This window comes from Hyperoodon ampullatus (assembly GCF_949752795.1).
Source record: "Hyperoodon ampullatus genome assembly, chromosome: 8".
Taxonomy (NCBI): domain Eukaryota; kingdom Metazoa; phylum Chordata; class Mammalia; order Artiodactyla; family Ziphiidae; genus Hyperoodon; species Hyperoodon ampullatus.
The window spans coordinates 102,191,473-102,207,062 of record NC_136921.1 but is presented as its reverse complement, the minus strand read 5'-3'; the positions used below and the strand labels follow the sequence as shown (position 1 = coordinate 102,207,062).

Here is a 15,590-nt window from a genome sequence, read left to right as displayed (position 1 = left end):
CCCGAGGCTTTGCTCCCATGGGTCCTCCCGGGGAACCTGGGCAACCGGCAGAGGCAACGGGCAGAGAGGGTAAATAAACGGCGGGGGGGGGTCTTCACAGCGGGGACGAGAGGGTGAGGCCCCCAAGTCGAGTCTCAGTACCAACAAGGACAAACGGTGTGCACGGCCCGCTACTGGGTGCAAAATAGAAATCTATGCTGTCCTTGCCTAAAGAAACTCTAGAACAGTGCTGACTGAGACCAGCCACCAGCTACAGGTGGCTGTTTAAATTAAATAAATTAAAAATTCAGCTCCTCAGTCACACTGGCTACATTTCCAGTGTCCACCAGCCACACGAGGCGCGCAGGTCTAGAAGGACAGACAGAAACTAGCGACTCCATCACCTGCCCGAGCGTGGCGGGGGGCCAGACAATGGCACAGATGCGTGGGAGACTCGCTGGTTCCTTCTCACCTTTACTGAATGTGTTTTATGGGAACGTCTTTGCCTCCTTAAAGAATACACATACATCCAGTATATGTACACACGCACGCACGCACACACAGAATTCCTACAAACCGCGGAGCTGCAGCAGCCCTCTCCCTGAGCCTCCCGGGCCCCCCTTCTGGCTGCATCCTCCACTCCTGGTCGGGCCGCAGCCCAAGAGGAACGTGCTAAGGCGGTCTGCCCGCCCCCCGTTCCCACCGACACCCCTCTGCCCTGTGCCCCCCAACACGCACACCACACACAGGAAGGCGAGTTAGGGGTTAGTGGCGCCCTCGGCAGGGCCAGGCGCATGCACAGGGGCCGGGGTGCTGGCCTCCGAGGCCCCCCGCACACAGCACTCACTGCCGGTACCTGTTCTTCTTTCTGCGCAGCCGGGAGAACAGTTTAGTTTTCTTTCTGTGGGGACGGGCGGGACGTGGAGGCCTTCATTTCGGGGAAATGCAGATGTGGGCCTGGCCTATTCCCTTCCCTCATCGGAAGCCCCTCTGCTCAGAGGAGGGCTAAGAGCAGAAGCCCTCCTAACTCCCGGAGGCCAGGAAGAGGGCCCAGTCCTGCCCACGGCCCCGGCTGTCCAGTCCTGGGGCCCCCGCTGGCCTCCGCGTCCTGCCAGACACCCTGAGGTGGTGCCCACAGAACAAGCAGAAGAGGACGCTGCCCTGAAGCAGGACCTGGCGAGCAGCAGGCGGCTCAGGCCGGGACAGCGCTGGCCACCCGCCCTGCCCGGGGTCCAGCCACAGGAGCTCTGGGGCCCAAGAAGGACCGGGGTCAGCAGGCCAGCGGGGGTCCCTGGGAGAGGTGGCAACCTGGCTGCCCACTTTGCTGCAAAGGAGGCTCACAAGCCTCCACGGCCCTTCCTCTCCCCTCAGACCAGCCCTTTCCCAAGGCAGCCTGGCCCCCGATGCCTGCACTGCCCGGGTGGGCGGCACCCTCCACCCTCCTCACCCATCCTGGATGCGCCACCATGACCTCCAGGCCAGGCAGTGACCTGGGAAACACGTTTTGGCCTTTATTGCCCCCAGGGCACCCTGTGGGCCGCTCCCTCCCTCACATATACTGTGTTTGCAGGAGAGAAGAGGGACAGTGACATTCACTGAATATTGACTGCCTTCCTCCTCCTAGGGGATGCCCTAATTACCCCAAGAACCAGATGCAATCACCCCGCCTTGCAAACAGGAGGGCGAGGTGCATCGCTGCTCCACACTGTGCTGCGATGCACAACAGCTCACGGACGGAAAGGAAGGGAAATCTCAGACTTGCTGTGGTTTCCCACGGGCCACAGCCGAGGGCCAGGTGTTTCCCTTCCTCCCTGGAGCTCTCCCCTCAGGAAGCAGAGCTCCCCTCTGGGCAGAGGGCAGGAACAAGGGCACCCCCCCCCATCCGGGGCCTCAGATAAGGTTGGGACCAGGCCCCCGCTCTACGAGGAGGCTCCCTTCCCATTGGGCTGCATCATTTAGTCCCCCGGGCCCGCCTGCAAAGCTGCACAGATAGGGAAGCCAGGCCCAGGCAGGGGAGCTGCAGGCTGCCCGGGAGAGCTCCTTCCCAGACGGGACACGGGGTAGAGGAGGTGGGACACCGTCACCTGCTCCCCTGAGCACAGGGGGGCCCAGCCAGAAAGGACCTCAGCAAAGAGCCCAGCCCCAGACCACACCTCCCTCAGCCCCCAGCAGCCCTCTGCAGCGGGGGGGCGGGCATCACACACCTGGGCTGGGCCTTGATCGTGAAGGTGTTGCTCCCGTGCTGCTTCTCCAGGCTGACCAGCACATCGTTGAGGTTCTGGTTGAGCTGCAGGAGGGACAGCAAGCCGGTTGGGTGGGGGCCACCAAACAGCCCCCCTGTCCCTAACAACATCCCTGAGTCTCTTCCTCCCCACCAGCCCCGCCCCTGTGCCCCTGCCCCAACCGGGAGCAAGCTCTTCTCTTCCCATCACTGGGGGGCAGGGAACCAGCACACTGTCCCAGAAAACCCACAGGAAAAAAGGAGGAGGCAGTGGGCTGCCCTGCGAACAGCTACTGTTTCTGGGACCACCTTTTTCTTCTTCCTACTTACAGGCGTTTCCTAAAATGCCCCATAGAGCTTGTACTGTTTTTAATTTTTCGCAATTGTTTTTGCAAATTAACTGTTGATCCTAATTGCTGAAGCCACTTGCCAAGATGCTTTCAGGCCACGTTACAACGGCCAGAGGTTTCACCGAAAGCCCAGGCAAGACGAGGGGCTTACCCCATGCACCTCGTGATTCTCTTTACTGAGTAGACTTCCCTCTGCTTTAGCCACTAGGAAGCCCAGAGCTGAATTTTCCTCCCACTTTACAGAAATGTTTTCTTCCCAAAACACCTCTCTCTGGTTTTTAAAATTTTTTTACAAGTTGTCTCAAATCTTTGAAGGGAAGAAGAAAAAGGAGGAAGGAAAGGGAAGGCCTACCAGGCAGGAAACCATACTGAAGGTGGTCACTCAGGACAGGCCCCAAGCTGGCAAAAGCCCTCCTCCTGCCCTGGGCCTGGAATGCCCCACAATCACTTCATTCCTCTGGGCCCAGGAGACAAACTCAGGTCCACCCACGGCACAGGGAGGGAGGGAGCTGCCAGTGCCAGATTCCTCCAACTCAGCTTTGCAGCTTAACTGACAGTTTAATCAAAATGATGACAGCACAACATAGGAATTTAAGCTAATCAGACCCCTTCTTGCGCCAGATTCTGTAGATAGAGCAGACTTGTTTCAATGTCTTAAGAAACATGAAAAAACATTTTTTTAATTGGGAAAATTTTAGTAATTTATTATCTGCCTACAAATTGGAAAACTGCCACTATTTTCTGACACTGAGCTCCCTGGGCCAAGGCTGCCTGAGAGCACGTTTCCAGTTTGAGGGTGGTGGGCTCCACCCAGGCAAGGAGAATAGAACTGCGAGCAGGGAGGGGGCCGGGGCTGGACCCCTGGGGCCCACTCGCAGCCTCCCCAGAGCACCCGGCAGCTCCCACTGGGCCCTGACACTCTGTTCCTTGAGGACTGGGCCCTGACACTGTTTCTCAGGGGCCCAGAGGGTCCCCCTGTGGTCACCAGCATGTGTCCAACCGCAGCAGGGAAGAGGAAGCTCGGCCCACCCATGCCTCTGACCCTGGCCCTTGGCAGGTGGAGCACAGCCCAGGGGCACTACCTTACTCATCTCCTTGTGGAAGTTCTCCTCCAGGCCTGCGATGCTCTGAAATGTGTTGACATAGAAACCCACACGGCTGCAGGGGGGAGGGAAGAAGGGCCAGGTGAACTGCAGGTCAGGGTGCGCAGCCCAGGAGAGCCGCACGGGCTGCTTCGCCTCCACCCTCACCGGACCCAGCCCTGGGAGGGCGCGAGCAGGGCAGGCAGAATGGCCAGGCCGCCTCAGGAGGGGAGGGCGGCCGAGGCTCGGCCCGCCACCCCCGGGCCCCTCACCTGTTCCACAGGGACGGCAGCTCCTCCTGGAGATCCACATTCATCTCCTCAAACACCTTCTGGGCTTTGATGAGCTCCTCCTCGGCCTGGGGGGCGGGACGGGTCATTCCCCTCTGCCAGGCCTCCGGCCCGGCCCACCCAGGCTAGGCCACGCCCCCCCGCCCCAGTGCACGGGACCAGGGCTCGGGCAAGATGGAGGTTGAAGTGGATGTGGACGCCCGGGCAGACCTCCCCATGCAGCACCTCGGGCCCCTGCAGCCAGGCCCGTCCGAGGTATTCCGGGCAGAGCAGCCACGGCCAAAGGGAGAACCCACCCCGGCCCCCAGCATCTGGCCCAGGTGCGCCAAGAAGGAGGTGGGGGAGGAGAACCACAAGAAGGCGGGAGACAAGGGACAACGGGGGCTGGGGCACAGGAGGGGCAGAGGCCCCAGACCCGGCCAGGTGGGACCCTGCTCACTTCCAGCGGAGCCTCTCTCAGGCGAGGAGTCCGCGTGCCGCCCGGCTCTCGTGCCGGCCCCTCTGACTATGCCTTCCCTCCTCTCCCAGGTCTGGCCTCAACCACCAGCCGGACTTGGCCGCCCTGGGAGAGTCTTTCCTACCCTCTCCCGACCCCTCTCTCCTCTGTGACCCTTCCCCACCAGACTGAGGCCAGAGGCAGCAGATCGGGCACATCCACGAGAGGCAGGGGAGGAGGGAGCCGGGCTGCTGGGCAGGGGGCCTGCACCCACTCCCGAGGCCTGGGGACCGGGCGCCGGCCGGGAGCCCTCCAGGCCTGCCCACACCCACCAGGCGGGGGCGCTAAGACCCCATCACAGAGCCCAAGAAAGGAGCTTGGCGAGGGCTGAGCCGAGGGTAGGGGTGAGTCACAGACCCCGGCCCCAGAAAGGGCTCGGCTAGCACATTCCGGAGGGCGCTTCAGGAAACAGTGACTCAGGGGGGGTGACTTAGATTCAGGCTCTGAGTCACAGCCCAGGAACGAACGTGGAGGCCCCGCCCAGGAGAAAACTCCCCTCCAGCAGCCTCACGTTCGCAGGCCAACTGGCCGGAACCGCCAGACTGCCACATAGCACACCCAAGCTGCCCCATCCACCTTGAGCCCCCCCAGCTGTCCCATCCAGCTTCAGGCACCAGCATCAGCCCGAGTCAGGGCCTACCCCCTGCTGTGCCGGGCCGAGCCGCGGTGAATTTGGGGGTGGGATCTGGAGGGAAGAAGGGCCACCGTGCCCCTGACTACATGACCTTCAGGTTGCTGGAACTTGCTAGAGTAAGCAAGAGCGCCTCGCCTCACTTTTTAAAATCTCATTTAAAAATTAAAGGGAGGGCTTCCCTGGTGGCGCAGTGGTTGGGGGTCCGCCTGCCGATGCAGGGGACACGGGTTCTGGGAGGATCCCACATGCCGCGGAGTGGCTGGGCCCGTGAGCCATGGCCGCTGAGACTGTGCGTCTGGAGCCTGTGCTCCGCAACGGGAGAGGCCACACAAGTGAGAGGCCCGCGTACCGCAAAAAAAAAAAAAAAATTAAAGGGAGTCCACAGAATACTAATAACAAATATTATCAAAAAAATTAAAGGGAGAATAGGAAATAAAAGAAATGTCTCTAAGCATGCATGCCTCGGGCCACTCCTGGAATGGGTCAGATCTGTGGTGCCCTCCAGGCCATGGGCCACATCATCCCTGCCTTAGTCCTCTGAGAATCCCAGTGCCTGATGGGGGGCCACTACCCACACTTCCAGCCTCCAGCACCTCGCACTGTCACGTGGGCCTCCCACCCAAGTACCCACAGGCCAGCTCAAGTCCCACATCCTCCAGGACCACCTTGACCGCCCCGGCTCCTGCAGCCACAGAGACCACCGCTCTGGTCCCCACGATGCTCATCCTAACTCCCCAAATGGACAAGCGTAGCCAAGACGGTGGCGGACAGCACAGCAGCTCGTAGCTGTGCACCAAGCGCTGTTCTCACACCCAGCAACGCTGCAAAGGACAGGGTGGCTCCGTTTTAGAGTTCCTAGAAGTCAGGGCCTGTGTCTTTTATTCCCTTTGAGTCACATTCCTCATATCCTGGCTCTTTCAGAAACACTAGCGGTGGCAGGAGGTGCGGGGAGAGCTGTCCATTGTTGGGGAGGCCCTGCAGCCCTGGTGGCTCCACTACACACCGCTGGCGGACATGTAGAGCAGTGGGAAAGCTCGCCATGCAGGGGCCCTGCAGGCAGATTTGGGGAGGCCCCGGCCCACATGGAGAGCAGCTCGGAAGCAGCCCAGGGGACCTCTGGAGCTGGCCAGCTCAGGGGAGCACAGCCTCAGGAGGTGGCACTGTCCCCCCAAAGTCAAGTCAGCCAGCAGGGCAGCCCCGGGACCCCAAGTGCCCCAGCTCACTGCCAGCCAAAGGCCTGAAGGCTCCCCAGCCTCCAGCCAGGCGTGAGGCAGGGTGGAGCAGAAGGAGGAGAGGCTCGAATGAAAACTGGATCCAAATGGGAATGTCAGTTTGGCCGAAAGGCGAAACATCTGCAATCCAACATGCAAAGATGAGATCCCGTGCCTTGGCCTCCCCGCGGCCATCCTCCAGGGCCCATCCTCCAGGGCGGGGGCCTGGGGGCCCTCCAGCAGGATCCCCAACCACACCCATCCCGGGAGCCCCAAAGCGGCCACGGCCACCACCCCAAGCCCCACAGTCTCCCAGGGGCTTCTCCCACAGGACAAAAATCTTCACCTGGCAACCGTGCCAAACCCGTCTCAGGGGAAATTATGCAGAAATCCTGGCTCTGGGTGAGTGGCCCCATTCCCCCTCCAGCCAGAAGTCCTGAACTCTACAGGCAGGACAGGCCACTCCAGCCCTCCGGCCCTCCTCCACCTCCTGCATCAGGGGAGGACACGGGCCTGTCCAAGACTCCCTCGGCCATTTCCCGCAGACCCTGGAGAGGTGAGGCTGTCGACAGCTCAGTGCCTCCAAAGTCGGCCCACAGCTTTGGCCTAAAAGACATCAAGCAGCAGGTGGCCACAAGCCCACGCTGAGCCCAGAGTTCTCCATATCCCAGGCATTCAATACGTGTGGGCTGAAGGTGAGGAAATCAGAAGGTGGCCCAGAAAAAAGGGGGCAGCTGCCCAGAGCGAAACCCCAAACCCCACCTCCTGGGTGGGGCCTCTGTCACCTGCCCCCACCCCAGGACCACGAAGGGGTGCTACAGCCTGGTCAGTTTCACCGGACTGAGAACCACGAGGCCACCTCTCCCAGGGCACTGCATCGTGGTCCTCAGCCACACTGTGCTCAGCCAGGACCCGGCCCATTCCAAGGTATTGCCAGGATAGTAGTTACCAATCACGACTTTCGTACAAAGAGCCTCCTCCAGGAAGCCCTCAGGGACCACTGTGATGTGGACTGTTTGCCCTCCATGAAATTCCCAAAGAGCCAATCCTCTCGGCCCCAGGTCTCAGCGTCCCAGCCAGACTGAAGAGCCTTCCCGGCGTCCCCTCCAGGGGCACCATGGGGCCTACAGGTCCACTTACAAGGGTCACCATGACTCTGGCCAGCTGTGGCAGGACCACCCCCATGGAGCCCCGGGCCAGGGAAACAGGATAATGACCCAGGACTTGAGCCCCAACTCAGGCACTAAGCGGCTCTGAGACGTTGGGCAGGAGATTCTGCCTCTCTGGACAGGTTTGTCTCCTCTGTAAATTCAGGGCAACCTCACAGTTCTCATGAAGCTTGAAGGGCAATGCATTAAAGACACCACATCCCTCCCCGCAAGAGCCCTCACAGAGGACAAAGTTTCCGAGGCTTTCCTGGGCTCCTGGGGGCTAGGATTTCAGAGTCGGTCCCAGGACGACCAGAGCCCCGGGCACCACGCAACAGAGTGGGCCCACCCCAGGTCAAGCAGAGCCCCCAGCCTCTATCCGCCTCCTGCATTGGACCTCAGATCTCAGAAGCAGGAGCTCTCACAGCAGAGACGTAATGAAAACAGCCCTGCCTCCCAACCCGGGAGGAGCCCGCCCCCGCCCCCGCCCCTCCCCCCCCAGGGCGTCTGGGCAGATGGGCGCCCAGCACCACCCAGCACCAAGGACAGGACGACAAACCAGAAGGCGCCAGCACGTGCAAGGTTAGAAGCCAGTGTCACCTGATTTCGGAGCAGGTTAGTTTGAGCTACGAGATGAGCCTGCAGTTTGCCTTGGCACCACTGGGGGGCGGCTTTCTCAAGCAGCGAGACAGGCTGGGGGTGGGGAGGGGAGGTCAAGGTCAAGGCCAAGGAGCGTAGAGAAACAGGAGGGAGGTGGGGAGAAAGAAACAGAGACACAGACATTAAACACCACGTCCAAACAGTCTCCAGTGCAGTGACAGACACCTGCCACCCTCCAGAGGGCCGGCCCCCCAAGAACAGGTAAAGGCCCGGAGGCTGAGAATTAAGGGGTGCCCCGAGCGGGGCAGAGAAGGAGGTGAACTCCAACTACAAAGCAAAATGTGAGAATCGTTAGCAGGGGCAGAGGGGCTCAGCAAGCACAGTCCTGCCCCGGGCTGGGCGGGGGCGGTGGGCTCCGCCCGCAGACCCTCACCTGGAGAATGTGTGCAACCTCCGCCCCACCCCCACCCGGCTTGTTCCAGCTGTGGCAGGGTCGCTTGGGATCCAGTGAAGGAATTCCAGCCAGAGCACGCTGGGCCGGGAGGGGCCGGGCCAGTGAAACCCAAGCCAGGCCTGTTCTCATCCTGGAAAGCAGCCTCAGAGCAGGCGGAGGGGCCAGGGGATGGGCCAGGAGGGGGGCCTCACCCAGGGGCCCACAAGAGCTTCTCACTCAGGCCCTGGGCCCAGCGCCGTTCCCACCCCAGCTCTTCGGCCCGACTAGGACTAGTCCCCAGCCGTGAGGCCATCTGGCAAGGGGGTTGAGGATGCCCGCAGGCCAGGGCGCAGTGACAGACAAGCCTGCAAAGGGTGCGGTGAACGCAGCACAGGAGGAAGGCTCCCCGGGGTGGGGCTTGGGACCCCTGCGGCCCTGCTGCTTGCCACTCCCTGAAGACTCCCAGGCAGACCCAACACCCCCGGCCTTACCTTGGCAATTTTGGCTTCATCCTTCTTCTTGGCGGTTTGAAGGGACTCGTAATGGTGCCGGGCACTGTCGTAGTCCACCAGCTTCCGCCCGCGCTTGGCGATGCGTGACTGGGGGACAGAGAGGGAGGAAGGGGCTGAACAGGGCCTGGCGCCCGCGCTGAGATGCCGACCCGGGGAAACTGGGTCACGGGCACGGTGACCTAGATACACCCAGAGGGCTCAGGGCAGCCGACTCCAGGCTCAAGTCCATCTAAGACGTGCCTGAGACCGTCCGTCGGACATTTCTGGTGGCAAAGAGCTCACCCTTCGAGGCAGTCCGCGCCCTCTGCGGTCCTTTCTTATATGGAGGTCCTCGCTACAGTGAGCCATTTTTGTCAATTCCTGCCAGCCGTGTCTGATGAGCCTCCTCCCTTGGCCCTCAGCTCCTTAAAGAGGCCCCCCTGGGCCACCACCACCTGCCTCCCCCTACTCTCCCCGTAAGGCACCTTTGGGAGCCTGAGGCCTCGGCACTGGGTGGCCGAGGGGGCCAGCGTGGAGTGGGACCCCCGCATCCAACCGCCCAGGGGATCCGGTCCAGCTCTACGGTCACCACCTGAGCTCCAGACAACTCTGCTTGCGTGTCCGGAGCACCTGGGGTCCCAGTCACCTCGGCAGAGATCCTGGCACACGGACGGGTCCTAACTCACCGGGCCCAGCAAAGGCAGCTGGCTTTTTGAACACGCGAAGTCGCGCAAACACACCCAGGTAAGAGGCGACACGCACAACTATACACACCTTCCCTTCCGAGCACACAGAGCCTGACACAGGGCACACGTACCCAGGCCTTCCAGCCCCTTACTACACCTCATCAACCCTACAGGCACTCCACAGGGACACGGCCACACACTTACATGAGGCCCCATGAGGTCTCTTTCCATAGTCTGGAGACCCAAAGGTACAGGGCTTCCAGCTCAGAAAGGCCCAGGTCTGGGGGCTGGCAGGCTGGTCTCAGAGGGAGCAGCCCTGGAGGATGAATTGCCAGGCGAGTGGGGAGGCCTGCCTTCAGCCAGGGGCTGCCCACTCCCCCGCCCCGGCACCCCCGTCCCTTTCTCCCTCTCCAGCTCCCCGACACAGGCTTCCAGGCCGCAGCAGGGTGGACAGACCAAGCGCCTCTCACCTTGATGTCAGGGAACTGGCCCAGGTACGTGTCCATGGTCAGCAGCGCCTGGTCCACCAGCTTCTGGTGGTAATCCACCCAGAGCAGGTCATTATTCTGCAGGAGACGAGAGCACAGCACGTGAGGACCAGAAGGGCTGGTCCCAGAGGGCGCAGCAGGGTGCGACGGGCGGCCAGCTGAGGTCAGAAGGGCCCCCGGGGAAGGGCCAAGGCCATCCGTCCCGCACTCACCTCAGCGATCTTGTTCGCTTCATCCCTGCCAGGCCAGTCAGGCTCGTACACCTCCTGCAGACACTCGTTCAGCTTCTTGGAGGCCTCGTGCATGGCTGTGGGGCAGAAGGGCCATGCTGCAGCCAGGGCCGTGGGGACCCCTGATGGCGGGGGTGGAGGGGGTTACCCTTGCCTCACCCCTGAAGTCCCAGGAGGCAGGTGGACATCCCTGACGGCCCTGCTGCCCGTTCCCAGCTCTGCGCCCATCAGCTCCACACGGGGAGCGCCCCCTCTCTGCGTCCCAGGAAGCCCGCCCATCCAGGCCGGGTCTGCCCCTTACCTTTGACCGAGGCCAGGTAGGTCCGGAGATCCTTCTGTAGCCGGGTGCCCTCGGTCTGCAAAGAGGCAGACGAGAAGAAGGTGAGGGCCTGGCGCACAGCCCACACCTGCCGTCTGCCTCCTGTACCTCGGACACCTGCCACGGATGGGCTGTCCACGGCAAGGCACTGGGGGCCTACAGGATACCAGACAGGAAAACGCCCCGCGCCGGAGCATGGCAGCTATTGCCTCTCTGGCCACTGACACACTGAGCTCCCTCTCAGGAGCCCTGTGCCCGAAGGAACATTCACCCAAGGGTGTCAGCACCTTCTCTCTCAGACACTATTCTCAGCCCTGTAAGGAAGGCAAGAAGACAGAGACCTCTCCACCCTGGACGAGACACTGGAGCACGGCCGAAGGACACACACACGCACAGCCCAGGTGTAGGATGGGACCAGCGTGTGGCAGGCCTGCCCTCGGGTAACCATGAACCAGGCGACCAACAAGCCCAGGAACAGGACCGGGGGTACAGGAACCACCCAGCACCTTGTCCTGAAAGCTTAGGTGGTTGGTGCCTGAGGCCAGCGGACTCCCACTGCATCCCACCAGGGTCAGGAGGGTTGTGATGGGGAGAGGGCAGGTCCGGAAGGGGAGGCCTTTGGAAGGAGCGCAGAGGAGTATGGGGGTCATGTCCAGGCCTCTCGGGACACTGGCCCAGCTGAGAGGGAAGATGGAGGAGGAAAGGGTGAAGAGGGAGAATGGGCCAGGGAGTGAAGCACCCTGAGCTGGGAGGGCAGCTCCCGGGGCTTCCTGGAACAGCAGGCAGGGCCAGCAGAGAGGGTGGAACCACAGGCACAGCCTCAACTCCCTCTGGCCGTCAGCACCACAGAAGACAGGAGCAGGAAAGCTGAGCTCCAGGCGCGAGGAGGGGTGAGCAGGCTGGGGCCAGCGAAGAAAGTCTGAGACCACCGCCAGGGAGATGCTGAAGTTTCCAGAAGCCGTGTGCAAAGCGGGAGAAAGCACACGTGGGCTTTGGGGCCGTGAAGACCCAGATCTGTCCCTTACTAGACACGTAGCCTCTCTGAGCCTCGGTCTCCTTGCCTGTCCGCTGGGTCGAAGGACCCCAGCCTGGGAGACCACAAGCAAATGTGCGTGGAGTGCCTGCAGGGGCGCCTGGCACATCACAGGCCTTCAGGGAAATGGCTTAAGTGAGCTGGGCCGGGCCCGAGGTCGTGAAGGCCAGCCTCAGGAAGTGGGCTTTACACTGAGGACAATGATGGGGGACCTAGGGGGACACAGGAGACCGGGGCCTCTGGAGGGCCGTGAACGGCAGCGCGTGAGGCTGACCTCCTGGGCTCTCCCTACCCTGACACCAGCCTACGCCTCAGGGACACCTTGTTTTGAAGTCCCTCCCCCTGGTGGAGGGTTAGAAAGATGACAGCATCGAGCCACAGTCCCAGGAGACCTGAGCCCCTACAGAGCTCCACCCGGCCAGCCTGGAGCTCCCGCAGGAGATGGAAGGTGGTGGTCCACCCCTGCAGGTCAAGGCTCCAGCCGAGGGCAGGCAGGGACCCAGCCCCCCTGCACAGGCTCACCCCCAGCACCCTCAAACCTCTCCTGTCCCCCTGCAAACAGGCCCCTCTCTTTACAGCCAGAGCCCTTTCCTCCTGCCCTGGTGTCCTCAGAGCTCCGGGCAGCAGCTCCTCACGGGGGCCGGCACTTTCCACACACCAGCTCTCAACACCACTGTTTCCACCTAATGAAGAGGAAACTAAGAGGTTGCATGACTTGCCCAGGGTCACACAGGCACTGGGAGAGCTGGCGAGAACCCCCAGTAACTGGCCACTCAGGCCCCAGTTTGCTGAATGGGTCATGAAGGGGCTGGAACAGGGAGTTGCCTATTCGTTATGACGAATGCCTCCATAGGACAGCAGACACACTGTGCAAGGAGGGTTTCGGCACATCACATTTAAAAGAAGGAAACCCTCTCCAAAACTCCTTCAGTGGAGTTTTGGAGTATAAAACCCTGGCCACATATAATTCTTAGGAACATCCAAGTTTGAGGTGTGCTGATTAAAGATTAAAGTACGAAACAAAAGGCCAATCCACAAAAGCATTCAAACCTCTCTGGAATTCCCTCAGGGACCGCTTGTGGACCCCATGGGACTGGGGAACGAGGAAGGGTCCACCCCATTCCTGATGCAGCCTTGATGCAGCCTCCCCAGTCTTCACAACTCAGTGCTTTGGTGGTAGAGATGAAGACTTAAGTATGTTTGTGATGTGATGTTACCGTGTTCATCTGATGTCACAGAATCTTCCAGACCCAGCTTAGCCTCCATCACCTCGCTCCCCTCCCCAGAGTCCCCCAGAGTCTGTCTCCAATGCACCCTGAGAAAGGGGTCGCCCGTGGTGGGGGGGAGGGGGGTTGCCACGCTTGCCCAGGCTTCAGGCCGTACCAGGGCCCCTTGTGCTTCCCAAACAAGGCCACGCTGTGAACAGGCACGCTGGGTACAGATGTGCAAGGCCCGCCCTGTGCCAACTGCAGCTGGTCCCAGGGTCGACGCCCCTCACCCCGGGGTCCCCAGCCAGCTGCCTCCTCAGGCGGGCGCCCAAGCCACCTCCCCTCCACACTGGCCCTGAGAAACAACTCTCCAGAGGCTCCTGGGGGAGGATAAAGTCCTGGAGCCACTGCCCCTCAGCCTGCTCTCCTGGCTCCGGACTTGGGAGTCTTGGAAGGGCACCACAGCCTGGGACCAACGGCAGGTGCGGCTCCATGGGGCGGCCAGCAGGCAGCCCATGTCCCCCCGAACCTCCCTCCAAAGGCTACCCCTGCCTCCCTGACGTCAGCCCCCATCTTCCCAGGGAATCCAGGGGGCAGGGAAGTCCTCCCCTGCATGGACCTCTCTGGCTCCAGCTGACTCTTGCCCCTCTGCAATCAATGCCAGAAGGATCTTCAAACGACAGATAGCCAGCGATGCCCCCTTGGAGCAGAGACCTGGGTGGATCCTGGGGGATGAGAAGGAATCGGACCTGCCCGACCTCAGTGACAGATAAACAGCAACGATGAGCCCTGGGGTGCAAGGTCCAGGTGGCTCCTAGGAGGAAGAGCTTGGGCCACCTGGAGGACCCAGGATGGCTTCCGGGAGGGCCTGAACTGGGTTTGAAGCACTCAGGTGGGCGGGAGTGTGAGTGGGCCCTCCAGGGTTTCACAGTGCAGGGACGGGGCGCGGGGGCAGGGATGCCGCAACTAACACTGAGCGGGCCCAGAGGAGCGATGTAAACTGGGTCCCTGTGAGAGCAGGTGACAGCAAGGTGACCAACACCCTCTCCTGGGACCCACCCCCATAGGAAGGGGTGGGAGATTCACTTCCTTGAAGCCCAAACTCCCTGCCATCCTGAACTCAGCTAGGGCTGGCCCACTAGGCCTGGTGGTTCCAGGTGAAGAACAGGGCTCCCTGTGCTCAAGCTTCACCTGGCCTTTCCCAGGCACCGCCCCACCGCCCCGCCAAGCCCTGCAGCTCCCTGAATTCACTCCCCTGAGAAGAGTGACCCGCACACCTTTGTAAATCCTGAACCCCACCCCCAGGTCCTAGTCATCTCCACACACCAATCAAATCCAGAACCACCCAGCTGCCCTAACTCCTAAGGGAGGGTTACCCCAAGCCTCAAACGAGACCTTAAATTTGCCCACCCTGCTTGCACCCTTGGCCCCTGAGAAGCCGACCGCCCCACCCAGCCTGAGGGCGGAGCACCAGCTCAAATGACCGCCCGTGTCCACAGCCAGGGAGCCACCAGCACTGGCTATCTTTAGCCCTGGCCTCACTCCCCAGCCCCTCTGGGCAAAGATCAGTGAGTGACTCCCTGCCCAGAGCCAGGGACCCAGAGGGGACTTCAGAGTTCTTGTTCAAACCTCTATTTTGCAAGTGAGAAATCTGAGGCCCAAGGGGCAAGGGCTCACGCAGAGCCACACAGCCAGTAGATGTCTCTGTTCTGGGCCTTGAAACATTCCTGGCCTGGGGGACACGCAGCCATGGGGGCTCCCAACCCTGCTCTGGGGAACCCCTCAGTTCAGCTTCTCTGGCAGGTGAGGGTAGACTTGGTCCTGGGCCCTTTCCCAGCATGCACCCCTGCCCTCTCCCAGCTGCTCCCCTGCCCTCTCCCAGCTGCTCCCCTGCCCTCTCCCAGCTGCTCCCCAGCCCTCTCCCAGCTGCTCCCCTGCCCTCTCCCAGCTGCTCCCCTGCCCTCTCCCAGCTGCACCCCAGCCCTCTCCCAGCTGCTCCCCTGCCCTCTCCCAGCTGCACCCCTGCCCTCTCCCAGCTGCTCCCCTGCCCTCTCCCAGCTGCACCCCTGCCCTCTCCCAGCTGCTCCCCTGCCCTCTCCCAGCATGCACCCCTGCCCTCTCCCAGCTGCACCCCTGCCCTCTCCCAGCTGCTCCCCTGCCCTCTCCCAGCTGCACCCCTGCCCTCTCCCAGCATGCTCTTCAGCCCTCTCCCAGCTGCTCCCAGCCCTCTCCCAGCTGCACCCCTGCCCTCTCCCAGCTGCACCCCAGCCCTCTCCCAGCTGCACCCCTGCCCTCTCCCAGCTGCTCCCCTGCCCTCTCCCAGCTGCTCCCCTTGCCCTCTCCCAGCTGCACCCCTGCCCTCTCCCAGCTGCTCCCAGCCCTCTCCCAGCTGCTCCCCTGCCCTCTCCCAGCTGCACCCCTGCCCTCTCCCAGCTGCACCCCTGCCCTCTCCCAGCTGCTCCCCTGCCCTCTCCCAGCTGCTCCCCTGCCCTCTCCCAGCTGCTCCCCTGCCCTCTCCCAGCTGCACCCCTGCCCTCTCCCAGCTGCACCCCTGCCCTCTCCCAGCTGCACCCCTGCCCTCTCCCAGCTGCTCCCCTGCCCTCTCCCAGCTGAACCCCTGCCCTCTCCCAGCTGCACCCCTGCCCTCTCCCAGCATGCTCCCCTGCCCTCTCCCAGCTGCTCCCAGCCCTC

The 15,590-nt window shown here is 62.1% G+C and overlaps 1 protein-coding gene across 15 annotated transcripts in view; it reads right to left on the bottom strand.

The window, feature by feature from the left end:
• BIN1 (bridging integrator 1) overlaps nt 1-15,590 on the bottom strand; it is a gene marked incomplete at its 5' end in the record, with an annotated part of 57,232 nt that overhangs the window by 10,824 nt on the left and 30,818 nt on the right. For 6 of the 15 annotated variants that reach the window (XM_079710318.1, XM_079710326.1, XM_079710329.1 and 3 more), the window contains 8 exons: nt 2,184-2,266; nt 3,633-3,708; nt 3,905-3,990; nt 8,012-8,104; nt 8,936-9,043; nt 10,092-10,187; nt 10,322-10,416; nt 10,641-10,695. In XM_079710318.1, coding sequence (XP_079566444.1) covers nt 2,184-2,266; nt 3,633-3,708; nt 3,905-3,990; nt 8,012-8,104; nt 8,936-9,043; nt 10,092-10,187; nt 10,322-10,416; nt 10,641-10,695 — 692 coding nt within the window. Of the gene's footprint in view, nt 1-835; nt 881-2,183; nt 2,267-3,632; nt 3,709-3,904; nt 3,991-8,011; nt 8,105-8,935; nt 9,044-10,091; nt 10,188-10,321; nt 10,417-10,640; nt 10,696-15,590 lie in introns of all 15 variants that reach the window. The other 9 variants (XM_079710325.1, XM_079710328.1, XM_079710332.1 and 6 more) reach the window with 2 other exon arrangements.